This window comes from Carassius gibelio, chromosome B1 (assembly GCF_023724105.1).
Source record: "Carassius gibelio isolate Cgi1373 ecotype wild population from Czech Republic chromosome B1, carGib1.2-hapl.c, whole genome shotgun sequence".
NCBI classification, from domain to species: domain Eukaryota; kingdom Metazoa; phylum Chordata; class Actinopteri; order Cypriniformes; family Cyprinidae; genus Carassius; species Carassius gibelio.
In genome coordinates, this window is record NC_068396.1 from 31,246,563 (window position 1) to 31,264,978 (window position 18,416).

General features: G+C 39.7%; 2 protein-coding genes across 3 annotated transcripts; both read right to left on the reverse strand.

The window, feature by feature from the left end:
• Nucleotides 1-11,497, reverse strand: xpo1a (exportin 1 (CRM1 homolog, yeast) a). 2 transcript variants are annotated; one of them, XM_052546378.1, is made up of 24 exons: nucleotides 10,915-11,497; nucleotides 10,217-10,346; nucleotides 10,029-10,130; nucleotides 9,839-9,911; nucleotides 9,616-9,677; nucleotides 9,334-9,378; nucleotides 9,065-9,246; nucleotides 8,900-8,948; nucleotides 8,443-8,562; nucleotides 8,034-8,162; nucleotides 6,043-6,201; nucleotides 5,764-5,961; nucleotides 5,540-5,678; nucleotides 5,276-5,457; nucleotides 4,658-4,814; nucleotides 4,236-4,534; nucleotides 3,670-3,853; nucleotides 3,486-3,592; nucleotides 3,212-3,406; nucleotides 2,779-2,947; nucleotides 2,535-2,669; nucleotides 2,032-2,191; nucleotides 1,842-1,938; nucleotides 1-825 (listed from the first exon to the last, which is right to left on the reverse strand). In XM_052546378.1, the coding sequence occupies exons 2-24, from the start codon at nucleotides 10,340-10,342 to the stop codon at nucleotides 679-681; spliced, it is 3,216 nt and encodes a 1,071-aa protein (XP_052402338.1). In that variant the 5' UTR covers nucleotides 10,343-10,346; nucleotides 10,915-11,497; the 3' UTR covers nucleotides 1-678. The 2 variants fall into 2 exon arrangements, with proteins under 2 accessions (XP_052402338.1, XP_052402339.1); XM_052546379.1 differs by lacking the exon at nucleotides 10,915-11,497 and adding an exon at nucleotides 10,692-10,710.
• Nucleotides 11,498-12,095: 598 nt separating this feature from the next.
• Nucleotides 12,096-17,628, reverse strand: fam161a (FAM161 centrosomal protein A). Its single transcript, XM_052545154.1, has 7 exons — nucleotides 17,406-17,628; nucleotides 16,477-16,739; nucleotides 14,623-15,882; nucleotides 13,766-13,933; nucleotides 13,283-13,382; nucleotides 12,955-13,112; nucleotides 12,096-12,807 (listed from the first exon to the last, which is right to left on the reverse strand). The coding sequence occupies exons 1-7, from the start codon at nucleotides 17,547-17,549 to the stop codon at nucleotides 12,504-12,506; spliced, it is 2,397 nt and encodes a 798-aa protein (XP_052401114.1). The 5' UTR covers nucleotides 17,550-17,628; the 3' UTR covers nucleotides 12,096-12,503.
• Nucleotides 17,629-18,416: the final 788 nt, after the last annotated feature.

Consider the following 18,416-nt stretch of genomic DNA (forward strand, 5'->3'; position numbering starts at 1 on the left):
CTTTGTAAAAATAACCAACCTTGTTTCCATAGTACTGACACACAGCTTTACAAATAGGAAGATACGAACAAACCTTTTCATTTTAATGACAACTCTATGCCAAAAAAAAAAAAAAAAAAAACACTCAGCGAGTTGGTAGAATGAAAAAGACTTGTCTCTCTCATATACTGCAATCAAATGAAAAATATTTATATATATAAACACACACAAACCCCCAATAAAGAAGATAGGAACAACATCAGGACCGATCCTAAACGGTCACATTCACTCGCTGTGGTTCACGAGTCTCACAGCTCAACACAAATCTCTTCCTGCGCAGTCATTTTCTGTCTTCACTGGCCTGTCACACTGTATATTACATATTCACAAACAGATGAGGCTGAGAAGACATTAAAATGATTAGCAAACATACTGAACAGAAACACTGAAGCATATACAGTAAATCGATATAGGAGAGATAGACAGTTTCTTTCATATAAAATGCTCTGTTATGTAAAACCAAAGGGTTTGGGAGGAGTCAGGTTACTCATAACTGTCTTTAATTTACATAGTGGCATGGATTTGGTCGAACAAACAACCAACATCTGGATCCATTTTCCTATTTGTCCTCATTTGACTGCTACTTCCCTATACACACACACACACACACCCTTCATGAGTGTGAAACTGTCCAGGCGCTCATTCACACATTTCCTCCGGGAGCTCGTGAGGGTTGAGGATTCCTGGGACAGACATCTGGAGCTTGTGTTTCTCCTCCTGAGCCTGACGCAGAGACGCTTCCCTCTCCTCCAGGAACAGATCCGTCGAATCCTCGCCTGCAAACTCCTGAAACACACAGTGTGAAGGATTATGAACACTGTGTCAAGCCATGCTGGTTTGTACAGTGTGTTTCCCATTATACGTTTGTGAAAGCAGTTTTACATAAAAACATTTTTAATGTCAGACTGTAACAATGTATCCATTTGTAATCAGTATTAGCTAGAGTTGGGAATGTTATCCAGAATCAAAAACAGATCCATATCCATTTGAAAGGCCAGAAACTGTCAATGCCGCAAGACTGTTTATATAGTACAACTATTACTACTAATAATAATAATCAACTAGCATAATTATTTTAGCTATTAATATTAAATGAACATTGATATTCAATATAATTAATGTCACTATAAATTAAAACATGCACAATAATTTATTTATTAGTATTAATAATGTATTATTCTTAGGAGTACATTTTATTACTATTAATGATATTTAATAACATTTAATTAGTAGTAATAATAATAGCATTTTAATTATATTAACTAATATGTTATTAACATTTATATTTATTAAAACAACATTATGCACACAAAGAAAATCTCTACTATAAAACATTTTATTTCTATTAATGATTAATATTTAATTTATTAAAGTTGGTTTAGTTGTAAATTAGCATTTTGATTATATTAACTAATATGTAATCAACATTAAAACATTTTGCACAATAAATTAGAGCATTTCATTACTATTAATTATAAATTAAAATGACAAAGCATTTGAATTATTAACTACTAATATTTAATAAATATAATTACAAAAATAATTATTATTATTAGTTTTTAATCCACAAAAAAAATATAATACGCATAATGTTTTATTATTCATAACAGAGCATTTTAATAATATTACTTGGTAACTAATAATTATTACAAATCAATTATAAATTAAAATATTAAAATACAAATATTTATATAAATAGAGGCAGTTATTTAACAAACACTGTGGCTATTGGGATAAAAGTTACTTATTAATTTATGTATTAATTTATATATTAAAAATCTATCAGGGAGAATGTGACATACCTTGATCTGGACCAGGAAGTCCCTGAGGTGCTCTTTAAAGGCAGGAATGTCCTGATTCAAGCTGAACAGACCCGTGACAAACACCTTCACCTGGGCACTAAAATAAAAAAAATAAAAAACACACATTAACAAACAAATGCCGCCACCAACACACTGGAAACACAATCCTCATGCTCTGGGCTGCTCTTACTCTTGCAGATGTGGGAAGGCCGTCTTCAGCAGGCTGGCCACATACTCCTGCACGTAGCTCTGATTGTTGTTCGTGGTGCCTGCGTTCAGAGTGCTGCTGATTTTACCCTCTTCCACCAGGTTAAACATGTAGGCGAGGATGGAGGCGTGCATCGTCAGACCTGCCCGGCACAAACCACAGAACATACATCAAGCACACACAATGAATTTAACCTCCGAGTCAGTAACCTGCAATATTATTAATGCACTAGGTTTAAATCAATATAAACTGACACGTCACAATTTAAACGGCTTTACTTAAAGAGAAATGCACGCAACTATAATGATATCTAATCCTATTTTCATTACATTTTGCCTAAACTCTTTTTCCTCCGGTGGAAAATGACATGATCAGCTGTGTTTGTGAGATTTACTGCGTGACTGCTGTGAAGAAAATTTGTTCAAAATACCAGCTCCATTAGTTACGCTGAAAACATGCCACTCTCTCTCTGCCTAGCAACTGACCAGCAGTATGAGACGTATCTGTGACGACGGAGAAGATGTGCTGCAGGATGTCACAGAAGTATGTCTGATAGAAGCTCTGAGCTGCTGCCTCTTCCTGTGCGATGTTCTGCAGCATGGTGAACAGAATCTGAAGCCCTGGAGACACACAAACACAATTACTGTCAGAAACACACAGGTCACAGATGCTTGGCTATTATCCTTTTGTTTTCACACAGAAGCGTGTTTATTTGTTCTTCCCGCTCACCTGTGTCGGCCACATTCCTCATGGTGTGCTTGAAGGCCCAGATGATGGAGTCCAGAACCAGTTTGAACTGTGCCGGTGGGATGGACAGGAATGCTGGGAAACACTGTGAGTTAACAGCTTGCAGCAGGTAGAAGAAATGCGTCCTGTGCTCGGGGAACTCCTCAAAGTTCTGACAGAGGGAAAACAGAGCATTAAAGAAGGCCTGCACGATTTGGTTGGGGAGAGGGAGGAAAAGCATTTGTGCACTTTGCATTCCCAAATGCAGAAACTTATGACTTAATGCGAAGCATTTACTGTGAGCCAAGACATCTATCTTGATTAACTGCTTCTCCCTACATAGTGTATACTCTCTTCTAGACTCATGCTGGTTGGATTCAGAGGAAACAACACAAGTGAAATTAAACCGTTGCACTGACAGAGAGGATGGACTAACCTTATTGATCATGTCGAGGGTGCACTCGAACACAGCATCGAATATTTTGGGGATCTCTCCTGTTATGTGAGCGCCGAGCTTGTTGACGATGGTTGCCATCGTGCTAAGCACTTCTGGTTCTCGAGCTGCTGGAACGTTCCTTTGGTAGTCGATGAGAACCGCCTCCAGCAAAGGTGGAACGAAGTTCTCTCCAACCTGAAGAGACAACAACCACTCTTTCAACTGCTGTCAAACCCGACTCATTGTTTTAGCATCTAGGAAGGTCAGAACTAACCATCTGTGGGTCATTAGAGCGGCTGACCCATCCTGAGATGAGCTTTAGCGTCTCTCTCTTCACCGTCCGCATGCTCCGTATCAGAGGCTGCTTGGTCACCATCTCACCTGCAGAGAGAGACCAAAGAGTTTACCACGAGCAGTTATTACAGTGCAGCTGTTGGGTCATGTGCTGCATGTCTCACCGTTGCTCTGGATGGCAGAAGAGATGTTCTCGCTCAGGCACTTGTAGACATTGAGCATGTCCAGGTAAATGCGTCCCAGCTGCAGGACGAACGGGTGACCCACAGCTTTACACGCCCTCACGTTGGTCTTCAGGATGCTGCCTAGCTGACGCACGGTCTCTGGGTCCTTCAGGATGTCCACGTTCTGATTGAAGAGAAACATCATGTGCTTTGAGTGCAAGTGTTGCTGTATCAATCATGCTGACTTAACATTAAAAGTATAAACCTTATAAAATAAAATAAAAATTAAGTACAATAAACTATAGAAATATTAATAGAAACTATATAGACACAGCTTACTATAGTTAAAACGATATGAAAAAGTGTTACTTGAAATAAATGTAAATAATAAACTGAAAAAAAAAAAATTAATAAACAATGGTTTACCTTTATGAACTAAAATATAATTAGAAATGTTATATATATTTCCTCCATATATAAAACAAAACAGAAAATATAAAAATAACTAATCCAATTTATTAATAAACTATAACAGTATCTCAATATTAAATAACACGGGCTCTCACCTTGGTGGCCTGCTGGATGATGCTGTCCCACACCTGGTTGGGGAGGAGCATGTATTTCTCGATCAGTCGCTCCTGGACCGTCTGGTCTGTCTGTGCTCCGATCATGTAGCCCACAGCCTCGTAGAACGTGTGCACCTGCTGCGGCTGCAGGTCACAGATGATGGTGTTGATGTTGTTGAGGATCTCGTCGATGAAGGGCATTACCTCCCCCACCTGAACCTGCACAAAATGCCTCCTGCACTTCTGAGCGATCTTGATGAAGGTGTCACAGGCCATGTCCTGCACGCCGTCATGGGTCTCTAAGAGAGAGAGATATAGAGAGAGAGGGTTTGCAATTAATATACACCCTTATGAGAAGATTAGCAAAAGAAAAAACAAACAGAAAACCACGCATGAACACTCAAACTCAATCTACTCCTCACCGTGCATGAACTCAAACAGCTTGTTGACGACAGTCTTGAGGAACTTCCAGTGGGCCCTGAGGAATCGTGGGTACTGGCCAACGATGTACATGATGTTGGAAGCAATGATGGCTTTGTTGTCTTTCCCTCTTTTTTGTTCACACAGACCCAGCAAGTCCTAAGACAGAAACAGAAACGTAGTGTTGGCTTTCAGACTTTTTAATGTCTTTGAAATGTTTCTTCTGCTCATCTAGGCTGCATTTGTTTGATTAAAATACAGTAAAAATATTGTGAAAAAAAAATTAATAAAAAAAATTGCTGTTTTCAGTGTCAAATGATCCTTTAGAAATCGGTTTAATATGCTGATTTACTGCTAAAGAAACATTTCTGATTATCAATGAAATACATACAGTAAAATAAAATACATACATTCAAATGCATTTTACCCTATGCATTTACTTGAAATAGAAATCTTTTGAAACACTGAACCTAGACTAACTTTTGAAAAGCAAGCATTACATTTGTTAATAAAAAAGCAGTAGCATACACAGTATTTACAGTGTTATAGTATGCAACAGCAAAATTTCAGTTTTCACCTAACATCTCCTGATAGGCAATAACAAATGCATGAATAAACACCTTAATGACTGTGACGAGGAACCTCTTCTCATCCTCCTCATGCATGGCGCCACTGATGGAGCCGATGGCCCAGCACAGCGTGTTCAGGTTCCTCCAGGACCACTCGGTACCATTCACCTGATTATGAAGCTTCTCTGTCATGATCCGCTCCGTATCCGCATAGTCCAGATGAGTCAAGTAGACTGGACAGGAGAAACACATCATTATCAAGCTTTCTCCATCTACATTTTCCCCTCCGTTTCTAGAACAGCCCATAACAATTACCCAGAGTCTCTCTCATGTTCTTGTAGAGGTTGATGGAGTCGGTGTCCTTCATGAACTCTCGTACCACCTCGCCCTGATCGTTCTCCACCACCAGAACCTCCTCCGGTTTGGCCATGCGACTCACCATCAGCAGACGCACCTGAGACAGGTCAAGAGTGCAGTCAGTTTTCCCTCCAGTGACCAATATTTTGAGGCAGAGCTGCTGTACACTGTGGCTAACTGACCTTGGAGAGCACAGGCAGGTAGAGGTGTCTACGGGGCGGCACGTCAAAGTGCTGGCTAGTTGAGAGCAGTGGAGAGGTGGAGGTAGAGAAGGGACTCTCTCTGTAGAGCTCAGCGGCCAGATGGTTCCAGTACTCCAGACAGATCTTAAAGATCTCCGTCTCCTCCACCTCAGAGACCAGCAGCATGTAATGCAGAGCCTGAGCGCACAAGAGTCAAGCAATTTAGGAGTTTGTGCATCACTTTACCATCTATTTCTCTACATTTAACTATGTGTGTACCTCCATCAGCGTCTCTCTGAGGTTCAGTCTCTTCTCTATCAGTTGTCCGTGCTCTTTGAGGAAGGTGCAGAGAAACAGACTGAGGTTCTGGATGAAGTTCTGCTCATCGTCTCTCCCATTTGAATATGCCAGACGGATATTTGTGTTCAGAGGCAGCATCTGTTGAGTAAACGAGGGTTATAGTTTTGAAACCTTCACTAGTTTTAAGTGGTGCATTTGAGGTGTTGTCTAAAAATTTATACTTATAGGTTCGGAACAGCTCAAACGATTCACAAAATTATTATGTGAAAGTTTTAGTTTAATTAGTCAAATTCAAGACTCCACATGCTGCAAACTTTTGTTTAGACCAGTGGTTTTCAACCTGTGGGCCGCGGCCCCCTAGTGGGTCACGGTGATATTGCAGGCGGGCTGCCAATTACTATTAAAGAAATAATAATATTGTTAATATATGTCAAAATGTCCAAGTCATAACATAACTTCATATATATAATTAAATAACAAAATTTATATTAAACTGTTACTATGCTTCCACTATTCGAGCTCAATGATTGGTTTATGTCTGTTCTAGAGATGTTACAACTTTTGATAAAGCTCTAATTGGTTCTCTTTTGGAAATATGTTTCAAATTCATCCTGAATGCATTTATAACTGTAAAACATTTTAACGGACCGGGCTTTAAGTTGTGACGGATAGATACAACAAAATAAAATGATACGACTGGCATAAAAACTGTGGTATATTATAAATATAATAATAAACATGAATCCACTGTGTATTCATCGTGTGAACAACATAAAATTGATAATATATAATGAGCGAGTACATCATGAATCCTTTTTCCAAACCATGTTTTTGTCTTATCCTGAATCACTACGGTACACCTATAATAAGTTTTTATATTCGGACTATTTTAGTCTGGTTGGGGTCGGCAACGCTGCAGAGTAGCACAGTACCTGCGTGACTCGCCGCAGATGTAAACAGAGAGAAGTGGCTCCGGCTACAATGTTCTTCCACCAAACGCGAGCAACAAAAGGTGCCGCTGCAGCTTTAATGTAAGTTATTTATTCTTTCTTGTGCGGCCCGGTACCAAATGACGCACAGACCGGTACCGGTCCCCGGCCCGGGGGTTGGGGACCGCTGCTGTAAAGCATATCCGTGTGTCAAAATTGTGATTAAAATCTATCACAAATGTATTTCTTTTTTGTCCATATTGCACAGCCCTAGTTAATTTGATAAATACAGTTAACAGCTTCTGAGTACTAAGTTATTAACCCAACAATAGCGAGGTCAGTTAATGTTTTTGCAGTGGGCCGCGAAAACATATGTGTTTGGTTGTGTGGGCCACGAGTTGAAAAAAGGTTGGGAACCACTGGTTTAGACTATAGGCCGACAGATATATTGTTTTGCCAATTTTATCGGCCGATATATCAGTATTGGCGAATATGCCACCGATAAGAACTTTTTACAGAAAATATAGACCCACCCCCACATGATTCTAATTCTTAGTTTTGCATGATGTTATGATTTATGGATAGGTCATTTTTAACAGCAGACGCTGTTTAACAGCTGATCTGCGCATCACTGCATGCATCTGTGGCACACCGGATCTGATCGCAGCAGCTTGTGTTTATACTAGCCACGCCCCTTCCCAGAATTCATGCTTATCACATCGATCACATCACATTTCTGTGATTCAAAGCTGAATTTTCAGCATCATTACTCACAATTTTTTAGAAATCATTCTAATATGTTGATTTGCTGTTCAAGAAAATGTCATCTTACCAATTCAACTCTGAACACTTTACATTTTTGCGTAAACTACATTTAATTTCAGGATTCTCTGAAGAACAGAAAGTTCACATTTATTTGAAATGGAAATCTTTCTAACATTATTAAGGTCTTCTTATGGTAACATTCAATCAATTTAATGTGTCTTTGCTAAATAAAACCATTCAATTTAAAAAAATAGAAGAGAATAGAGTTGGTGTTACCTGTTTGAGCTGCACCATGGTGAGAGTGAACAGGTTGACAAACTGCTCCTCATACTGGCTGACACTGACACCGGCGATCTCTGTCAGACACTTCAGAGTGATGTTCCGGAACATCGGAACATTCAGAAACTGTGGAATAATCACGAACACAAGCCATAAACTTTCTGGAACACTCAGTGATTTTCACTAAGTGAGAGGCTATGAATGTTGGAGCACCAGCTCGGACACAAAGCTTTGAGCAGAGGTCCAAAGAGAACAGCCAGCGCTCCAATGATTTCCCTCTCTTTCTTACGCACTGGCAAGCTGAACCAATGACAGTGCGCCTTTGTAAGAGGAGTGATGCCAGCCTGCTATCACAGCATTTTACTAAATCAAATAAGTTACAATTAGAGACCTCGAGTCACGTTACCTTGTACACCAGCGTGCTGATGAGTTTGGTCTCAAATATGTAGCCAAGTGGAATCCAGTTCAGGAAACGAAGGAGGGTCTCCAATGTGGCTTGGACCAGAGGGGCATTCTGGGAATTTTCCTGATGTACAAAGCATCAAGTCAGGTTTAGAAATGAGAGGCATGAAAATACTGAACTGCACATAAAGAACTAGTTCACCCAAAGAGGAAAATTGTGGATTATTAAGATGTTTTTATCAGCTGTTTGGATTCGCTTTCTGACGGCACCCACTCACTGCAGAGCAAGTCATGCAAAGCTACATTTCTCCAAATCTGTTCCCATGAACAACCAAACAAACAAACAAACTCATCTAAATCTTGGGCAGCCTGACATTAAGTACATTTTCAGCAAATTTTTGGGTGAACTATACCTTTAATACTAAAAACACTAATGTTGTAGTAATATGCTTGCAACATACCATGACAAACTGGCACAGCTGGAAGATTTGGGAAAATTCGTTGCACATACTGCAAAAAAAAAAAGAAAAAAAAAGGGGATACAGGTTGAGCAAATATCACCACAAATATTTTGCCAACCACACCCTGCAAAGTCTGCAACTGTCACATATTGCAGGCATGTGTACCTGTCCTTCAGGTGTTTGGCTTTGACCTGAGTCATCTGCCCGCTGGAGAAGTCAAACACCTCCTCACTGAGGAGCTTCAGGATGATCATGTTGTTCTGACACAGGCTCTCACTGGTGCGACTCGCTCCCACAATGTCACTGATGAACGTGGGCCAGTGCTTCGGCCACTCCTGCTTCAGAATCTACACACAAAACATCAACAGCTTTAAATCCGTGAGCCCTTCGCTCTCACAATATAACAACCACAGATATACCTAAAACACACTCACCTGCACCAGGATCATGTTGAGCTTTGCTATGTAAACCCCTTCCTTCTGTAAGAGTACAAATACAAGTTAACATGGATGCATTCAGCAATATGACTAGTACTAATCAGGGTTATAGTTAACTGAAAAATTAACTAAATGCTAAATAAAACAATGGATTAAAGTTAGTTTATTTTAGTTATTTTATGTAACTTACTGAAAATGTTTTTTAATATTTTGGTTGCAACCATCTGTTTTTAAGTCATTTAAATGGTACAAATTGTAAAAACTAAGCATTTTTATTACCTCTACGCTGTTAGGATCAGAGGAAGTCTTGATAATCAGCCCAACAACATACTTTTTAATTCCTGTGGACAGAGAGAGATGTCTTATTTGTGCATTTCTTAAAAGTCATCAGGATTTCACATGACAGCAGTGTTATATAACGTGGAGGTGTACAATAAATCTTCCATAAAGACCAAAGGTCAGTGAGCCCAAATGTTCAGATTGAAGTCGTACGGTCCCTCACCATCACACTGGTTTCGAGGAAGAATCTTCCAGCGTGTTTTGATCACGGTCTCCAGTATCTGAAGAGCATAGTACTGCAATACAAACAGCAAAATGAGTAAACATCAGTTTAACATGCTCACGGTTGGCATTTAGTCAGTTTGACTCTGTACACTGGCTAAATGCAGAAATAAACATTAATGTTAACATACTTTTGTCTTCATGTTCTGTGAGAACTCCAATATGGTGTCCACTCTGGTCCAGGCATCTGGGTGGTCCTTCAGGCTGGTGAGAACTTCTTGTGCCAGTCTTTGCTAAAATAATCGAAAACGAAAACCACTTTTGATGCACCGTACCTGTACATTCATAATTGTCTTGGATTTGGCAAATCGACTCGTACCTGAGATCCCACATCATAGTACATGGAGTTGACGACATTGTCCAGCAGGTTGATGTCTAGCTTTTGACTGAAGTCCAGCAACTGCCGTGCTGTGTGATCCGCCAACATGGTCATGTCTGCCGGCATAGAGCTGTAATACAAGACAGTCAACACCTTTTAGTTACCAAACATCAATAGTGACACATATGAAAATTCATCCTAACAGTTTACTAGTTGTTTAACCAGAATAATCTGCTAAAATCAGATACTAAACCAATGGCTCGAAACACGTGGGTCCACAAAACACTTCACTTAAGCATGCAGTTGTGCTGAAATACAACCGTTCTGCGGAGTTCACCTTTACAACTGCTACTTTTACTAGACAAACGCTTCTAAAAAACGTGCTAAAATGGAACTTTAACAACTTAAATGTGTTCCTTTACAGTAAAAACAAAAAAAAAAACAAAAGGGTAAACATGGATGTGAGTAAACAGACCTTCATATACACAAGTACTTTTTAGAAAGCAGCCCACTTGAATTCTAGTTGAGCGCCTTTGCAGTTACGGGCAACGACGAGGAACAAAACGCGTTTTCGTTTCTGTTCAATACTAGCAGTGTGTCAGCAAACTAGCACTTCATTCAACTCATTTATCACAGAAGATACTATTTATAACAGATAACCATTTCATAAAACACCTCAAGAACAACCTTTAACTTACCTGTTTTAACCAAAACTCCTTCACGCTGAAGAAAAACCCTACAAAAATGCTAACGTGGTTTGAGGATTAGCAACAAGGTTATTAAGTGTCCTGGAAACGTGCGTCGCGTCAAAACAAGATCAAGACGCGAGGTTAAAAAAAAGCGCCTAGTGTATTTATCTCATTTTACACGGATATAGTGTGCTTTGAAAATGCAATCTGAGCATCTAACGTTAGCAAGTTCAATTCAAATGCTAAACTAGCTGGTTACTCACTGTATAGCCAAACTCACTATAATGCGAAACAAACGATAAATGAAAACACAATTTCGGTGTTATTTTTTAACTATTGTCTTCAGTGATTGAGTCCAGGTCCTCTTTCAGTCAGCTGCTCGTGTTAGTTGATCTGACGGTTTACAGCTCGCTTTAACTACTCATTCCGTTTTATAACAACAGCATCAAACCAATCGTTAGTTTATTCTTTTGTCTACTGCAGAAAAACCGTTGTTTTGAACGCAGATATCTGCGAGAGACTGTGACCCAGCTCCTCTGTAGTCTCATGCATCACACGCAAGACCGGTTGAAACCGGTTCAGACTGGCGTATTCCATCTCGGTTTAGTTTTCACTCCGTAGCGCCGCGTAAAATTCGGACTGCGGTCACGCCCTCCGCTACAGCTGATTGGTCGGAGAAGGCGACGCGGAAGCCCTGCGCGCATGTGATTGGATAGAGGTGCCGTCAGTCAGGATTGACCCCGCCCAGCGCCCCTGGTCTCATGTGTGAGGCGGGTTTTGCAGCACAGCGTGAGCGTGTTGTGGGCTGGACCGCGTGGAGCATGGAAAATTACTGAGACGTTGCCTGTGATGAACAAACAGTAACTGACCATGATGTGTATTTTTAGGCTGTGGCTCATGTGTAAAATGTTTTATATGCTGGTATTTATATGAAAAGAAGTGCTAAACAATAAAATTGCAATAATACAGTTTATTTCCACATATTACGTTCCCCCCCTCTTATTGCATTGTACAAACACTCTCATTTTATTTGTAACATATAAAATAATATTGCGTTTTGGCCCTTTGTTAAGTATATGATAGTGGACAGGCATTTATATATATATATATATATATATATATATATATATATATATATATATATATATATATATATATATATATATATATATATATATATATATATATATATATATATATATACTACAGTCATTACTGTATATCAAGTGAATGCCATGTAAACACATAAAAGATGAAATAAAAAAAGGAAATTATACTTTGCATAAAGAAATATTTAAACTTATTATGATCAGTTGCATTTCAGCATTATTATTCTTATTATTATTAATAACTAAGCGCATTTCCCCTCAAACTTCCCATTACTCTAAGAAAATAATATCCTTTATATCACATAAATAAACTGTTAAATATACATAAACATTTTGGTTATCTACATTCTTTTGTTTTCAGCAGTAAATGCTGGCAGAATTTCATTTTTGGGTGAACTATCCCGTTAATAAGGTTTGGGAGATTTTCTTTCTCACACATTATATATATTCAACAACTATTTGCTACTGAGGTAAATATGTAGAATAAAGCTAATGATCACTTTTCTCACTGTTTTTACTTTCACTACCCCTGCTGCTCTGGCTGTGCTTACTGCTGATGTCATCATCTTTATAACGCTCGTCCTGTTCCTCATCATCATCAAAATCCAGCTTGTCATGATATGAGTTGCCCTTCTCCTCATCAGTGTCATGACATTCACTGTGCCTGTCGTCCTCATCTCTGTCCATGTGTTCTTCCTCCATGTCATGGTCATACTCCTCATAATCATCTGCATAGTCTTCCAGAAGATCCCGCAGGTCTGGAAGTTCCTCATTATCTTCATTCCTGTTTTTACTGTAAAAGAATGGATGAAAACAACTCAGAGATGCTACGAAAAATAAATATGGTTTTAAATATGCAAAATTAGCAGTGTTTTCCTTTTTTGAAGAAGTGTTTCTTTTAATAAACTATGAGAGAATAGAGACCTCCTGGCTCTTCTACCTGTATGTGGGTGGAGTTTGGCTGCCAGAGTGGGCGGGGCTTGGGGTCTGTCTGTGTTTCAAGCCTTCAGGAGCTTTACTGCTGATAAAGGATTCACTCAGACCACATCCATGCAGAGTGGCAGAGTAGAGCTTCTGTGCTGCTCTCTTAGCATTCATCTGAGAAACACAGAGCTTTGCATTATCATCACAATGAACATTTCGAGTAGAGATGCATGTCCTCTCTTTTCCTAAAAGGAACCTTTTTCTGAGTACAAAAAAAACACCAAAATAAATTACAATTAAAAAAAATTTCAAATATTATATAATAAAAAATAAAAAAAACTCACTTGTGCCACCTGTTCCAGTAACAGGGGTCTTCCCTTCACTCTTTCCTGGATTTCTCTCATCTCCTCCTGGTACTCTCTTTGTCTCTGAAGATCTTGTTTCCTGTTCCCATGTGCACATGTAGATGAGCATTTATAATAATAATGATACTATATATAGATAAATGTACGTATATATATATATAGGTAGATCGACCGACCGATATTATATGCATGCAATCTGCATCTGAAAATGAAAATCTCTGCAATGTTTCAAAAACTCATGCACTTTTAAAAATAAAAGTTCTTAAGGGAGTTTTCATAGGAATGCAATAGAAGAAGGATTAGCTTGAAGGATATTTTAATAATCTAAGAATCTTTTCGTGTGATGCTAAGGTTCCATGGATGTTCTTCACAGAATCACCAACTCCAGTAAAGAACCTTTACTTCTAAAAGTGTTGTTTGAGGTAAACGAAGAGCAGCTCATGAAAAGCTGAATTGTTTTACCTGAACTCTTTTAGTTTGGATGGGCATGTCTGGGCCAGGGTCATGTGCGGGTCGTTCGCCTGGGCTCGCTTTGTGATCACTTTTTGTAGTCTCTTCTCTCTCTGTTTCTGCTTCTCCTTTAATTTCTCCTCCTCTTCTTCTGCTCGCTTTCTCTGCTCAAGAACCTTTCTACTCATAGGGGTTAAGAGCTTTCAGAACTGAACTTTATGAAGAAGGGAGTCCTGTAATGGGATGGTGCTAAGGTAAGCCAGCAGGGACAGGGTTCGGGAGCAATCGACAGGTGCTGCCTTCAAGTCATGTCACAATGACCACATTTCTTAGTACCACCAAGTGAGAAACTCATAAATTTTTTGAGTGACAAATCTTCAACTTTTATCAAAAATGTGCACTTTACAGTTTAGTTTAAATACTTAAGAAATCTTAAAAATATGAAAGATTTTCTTCATGCTGAGAAAAAAAAAGTTATTTTCCTTTAAACTATATAAGACTGTAGTATACTATTTTAATTCTGCCTTTGGGTTAGAGCTAAAAACAATCTTTGTCAGGAAGTGAAATGGAGAAATAAATATGAATTTATTAAACACTTCCATTTCATTTTGACTGAACTATCTTGAATTCATTTCTGAACTTGTAAGTATGAACCTCCCATGAGGACTTGAGGGCAGCAAGAGGACTGAGGAGCATCGACAACATTCCCAGTGAGGTTTTCTACTGTTGATGGGGTTATAAATGGGAGACACACTGGCAGGGAAAATCACACTCCTGCTTAGCAATTCCAAAAAGCTGGAGACACAGGACTTCACTTGGAAAGTTCTAGAAGGGTGAGGGTTTAAACCAGGGCTGGGCATCACAGTTACCTCACAGCTTCTTGCCGTTTCTTGGCTGCATCTGTGATTTTAGCAGACAAGCATTCCTGGCTTCCAGACAGAGAGGAGCAAAGGGAAGACGAGGGCGTTCTGGGCGAGAGAGCAGGTGGGGTCATGAACGGCCAGCGCGATAGTCTTGGGCTCTTTATCTCTGCCTCGATATCTGCCATGATGCGTTCTTTGTGTGAGGCGATATTAGCCGTGCGCAGCTGGAAGGGTTCGCATGCTGTCACGGGCCGCACTTCTTTGCACTTCGCCAGCTGCTTCCGAAACCTCCTGTAGCTGCCGTCGAAGTCCGGTACTTCGGTGTTGATCTTGGGTCTGTGTGTCTGCTCTTCATCTTGGGCGACTTTGTGCACCTGTTTCTCACTAAGCTGTCGCGCAAGCATGCTAGGAGGCATGGATGCACTGTGAAGCAACTCCCTCGCCCGCATCTGCATCTTGATGGCCCGGTAGAGCTCCTCCTCCTTCTGCTGCTCGCCCGACGCGGCCTCCTTCACTGTCCGTGGGACGGGTTTGGCCTTGAAAGGGCATTTCCTTCTCTCCTCTTCCTCTCGGTTGTGTTTGAGCATTTGCTCACGGAGCTTGGCCTCCTTCTGCTCTTTCTTCAGCCGTTCGCGCTCCAGGAAGCTGAAGGGTCTTTGCGAGGTGTGGAGACGCTGCTGCTCCAAGTCGCGATGAAGCCGCCTGCGCTCCTCGTCGCGTTCCTGCAGCTCCTCGTATAGCGGGAGGCGCACGTGTGCAGGTGCCGGACTGGCGCGGAACTTCCTCTGGCACTCGGTGAGCTCCTCCACCTGCCGCCGGAGATCTGCGTTCTCTTGCTCCATCTCTGAACGTGATTTTATGCCTTTCTTGCGACGTTCTGCCTCACGAAGGGTCATGTGGAAAGGCTTGGGGACTGTTACTCTCGGATGCCAACACTCGTCTACCATTTGCTTGTGTTTTTTTAGCCGTTGACCCTTGGTCCTACCCTTGAGTTTGCTAGCAGCCTGGCAGTCAGCAGGCAAGCTCTGCAGTGAGGATGAAAAGTGGTGCCATTGAGGTGGAGACAGCTTATGCACGCTGAAGTCCTGCCACATGTTCTTGATGTGCTCTTTGGGTGAGATATGAAGGCCTTTCTCAGTGTTGCCGTTGTCAGCAGTGCACTCTTCATCAGACAGGTCAGAAAGATCTGAAGTTCGCCACAGCTCCAGAGCAGACCGGGCTTTTTTCAGATTGCTGGTTATCACTGGAATCCTTCCTTGTGGGGAACTATTAAACATAAAATAATGTTAATAATCTTTTCATTTCCATTTAAATTTAAAGGAACGTTCTGCACTACTTGTTCACATGTTAGAGGTCAGTAAGATTTTTTTTTTATTCTGCAAGGATGCATTACATTGATCAAAAGTGATAGTAAAGATATTTACAAATAATTATATATTAAACCAGTGCTGTTCTTTTGAGCATTCTGTATTCAAAGAAACCTGAAAAAAAAAAAAAATTCACAGATTCCACAGAAAAATGTCACAACATTGATGATAATGATCAGAAATAATTTTTTTGGGCAGCAAATCAACATATTAGAATGATTTCTGAAAGATCACGATACCGAAAACTGTAGCTATGATACTGAAAATGTAGCTTTGCCATCAAAAGAATAAATTGCATTTAGAAAGAAAACAGTCTTCCTGAATTGTAATAATATTTCACAGTATTACTCTTTTTACTGTACTGTTTTGATCTGTTGCCTTGGTAAAAATAAGAGACAACTTTCTCAAACTTTTGAAGAGTAGTGCATACCTAGAAAGCCCCAAAAAAATGTGTGTGTTGAAAAATAAATATTTTTTTAATGTCTAAACTCACAGATTGCTCCGATCACTGTTGTCCGCAGAGCTCACCCCCTTGAGGTCCAGTTTCTTTCGATACATGAGTTCAAGTTCGGCCATCGTTTGGAGGTGAGCCTTCTTCAGCTGCTCTAGTTTACGGTAGTAATCTTGGTTTGAGAAGTAGAACTCCCTGAGGTCGATGTGATCGCCCGTCACGCGGTAGTCTTTGATCAGCAGTGCATTGCTGTCTTTGACAGGAGGCTCATCAGTCCCCAGCTCAGATCCAGAGTCATACTCAATCTAGGTAGATACACACAATGAAAAAACAATTATACTTTCACTTTAATCCAGATCATAGGTTGGTAATCAGTACAATTCTTTAAAATGTTTTTTACGTCACAATCTTTTTTGTGTGTGTGAAATGCTTCTCTTGAAAACAGTTTTGTGTGGTCAGTAGTTGTGTGTAACACAAGATGAGCCTCTCTGTGTGTAAGCTGTTAATCTGCAGGTCTGTCATCTTTAAGGACAGATGGCAGATTGTGTTCTTCATTCATACCAGAGATTGCCTCACGGTTCTTCAGTTTCACCGTACTCAACATGAAACTAACACTACATTACACATGTTTATACAGGCAAATAATTTAAAACGTTTAAACTGCAAAACATAACCACTAACACAAAGGCCTGTTGATTTACTTCATGATTAGGATAGCATACTTACTAAACTCTTCATCATGTCAGGTCATAACAGTCAATCCTTCCTCTTCATCATCATTAGTAAGCACTTTAATCACCTCTAGTGTATAACACAACTATTGTTTTCAATATTGTATCATGTTTAAGCCCAAACAACGTACATTGTTGACTGAAACCCTCCAAATTAGGGTTTTTGTCTTTTTAATACGCCTGAAGTATTTCCATGATAGTTTAATCAATATAAAAAGCTGTTTATTAGCTTTTTGTCACCTCTGTCTCATAGTGGCTGTTGTCCGTGCACGCGCGCAGCGATCGCTCCCGCTCATACTGAGCTAACGGGACTTTAGTGTGCGGATCCACCGGCGTCTTCAGACAGGACATCACCAGGACATTAGTGCGGTGGGACTTCTTCATATCCGTCTCTTCCTCCAGTCTGATACAATCAAATGAATCAAGACTGACTGTAACAGGTGCACGTCTCCTTGACGACCTCGTAGCGTGGGGAAGCCGCAGCAGTGACGCTCAGCCGCGGGAGCGCGCACGTATAACACCGCCTCTAACGGTTTATTTCTGAGGGTCCGGAGTTTTGAGTTTATTTAAATAAAAAAAGAAGACGGTATTTTTCAGGAGTACTGCACTAATGTATGTCCAAACGAATTAAATTGAAAAATAATAATAATAATCTAGCTAGTTTTAAACCCTTAAAATATCCGATGGCCACACCACAATATTTGACCCTGGACCACAAAACCAGTCATAAGGGTCAGTTTTTCGAAATTGAGATTCATACATCGTCTGAAAACTAAATAAGCTTTCCATTGATGTATGGTTTATTAGGATAAGGAAATATTTGGCCGAGATACAACTAACTTTATTAGAAAATCTGGAATCTGAGGGTGCAAATTAATAAATATAATAACAAATCGAAATATTGAGGAAATCAACATTAATTTTTTTTTTTTTTTTTCTCAAATTAAGCAACGCATATTACTAATCGAAAAATTAAGTTTTAATTTATTTATGGTATGAAAGGATCTTTACTTGGGATTTCCAGTTACATTACAATAAATACTTGTTTTACATTTACATTTATTCATTTAGCAGACGCTTTTATCCAAAAATCAGCTTAATGAATAAATGTAAATACATGTTTTACCCTTGTGCAACCTTATGGACATTTTGTCTTTTTCAGCTTTTTTTATATAACTTTGTGTTAATTCCAACTGCATACCTTTTGGGCACAACTTTCATTTCCTTTAATAAATCAGTTTTGCACAAGGT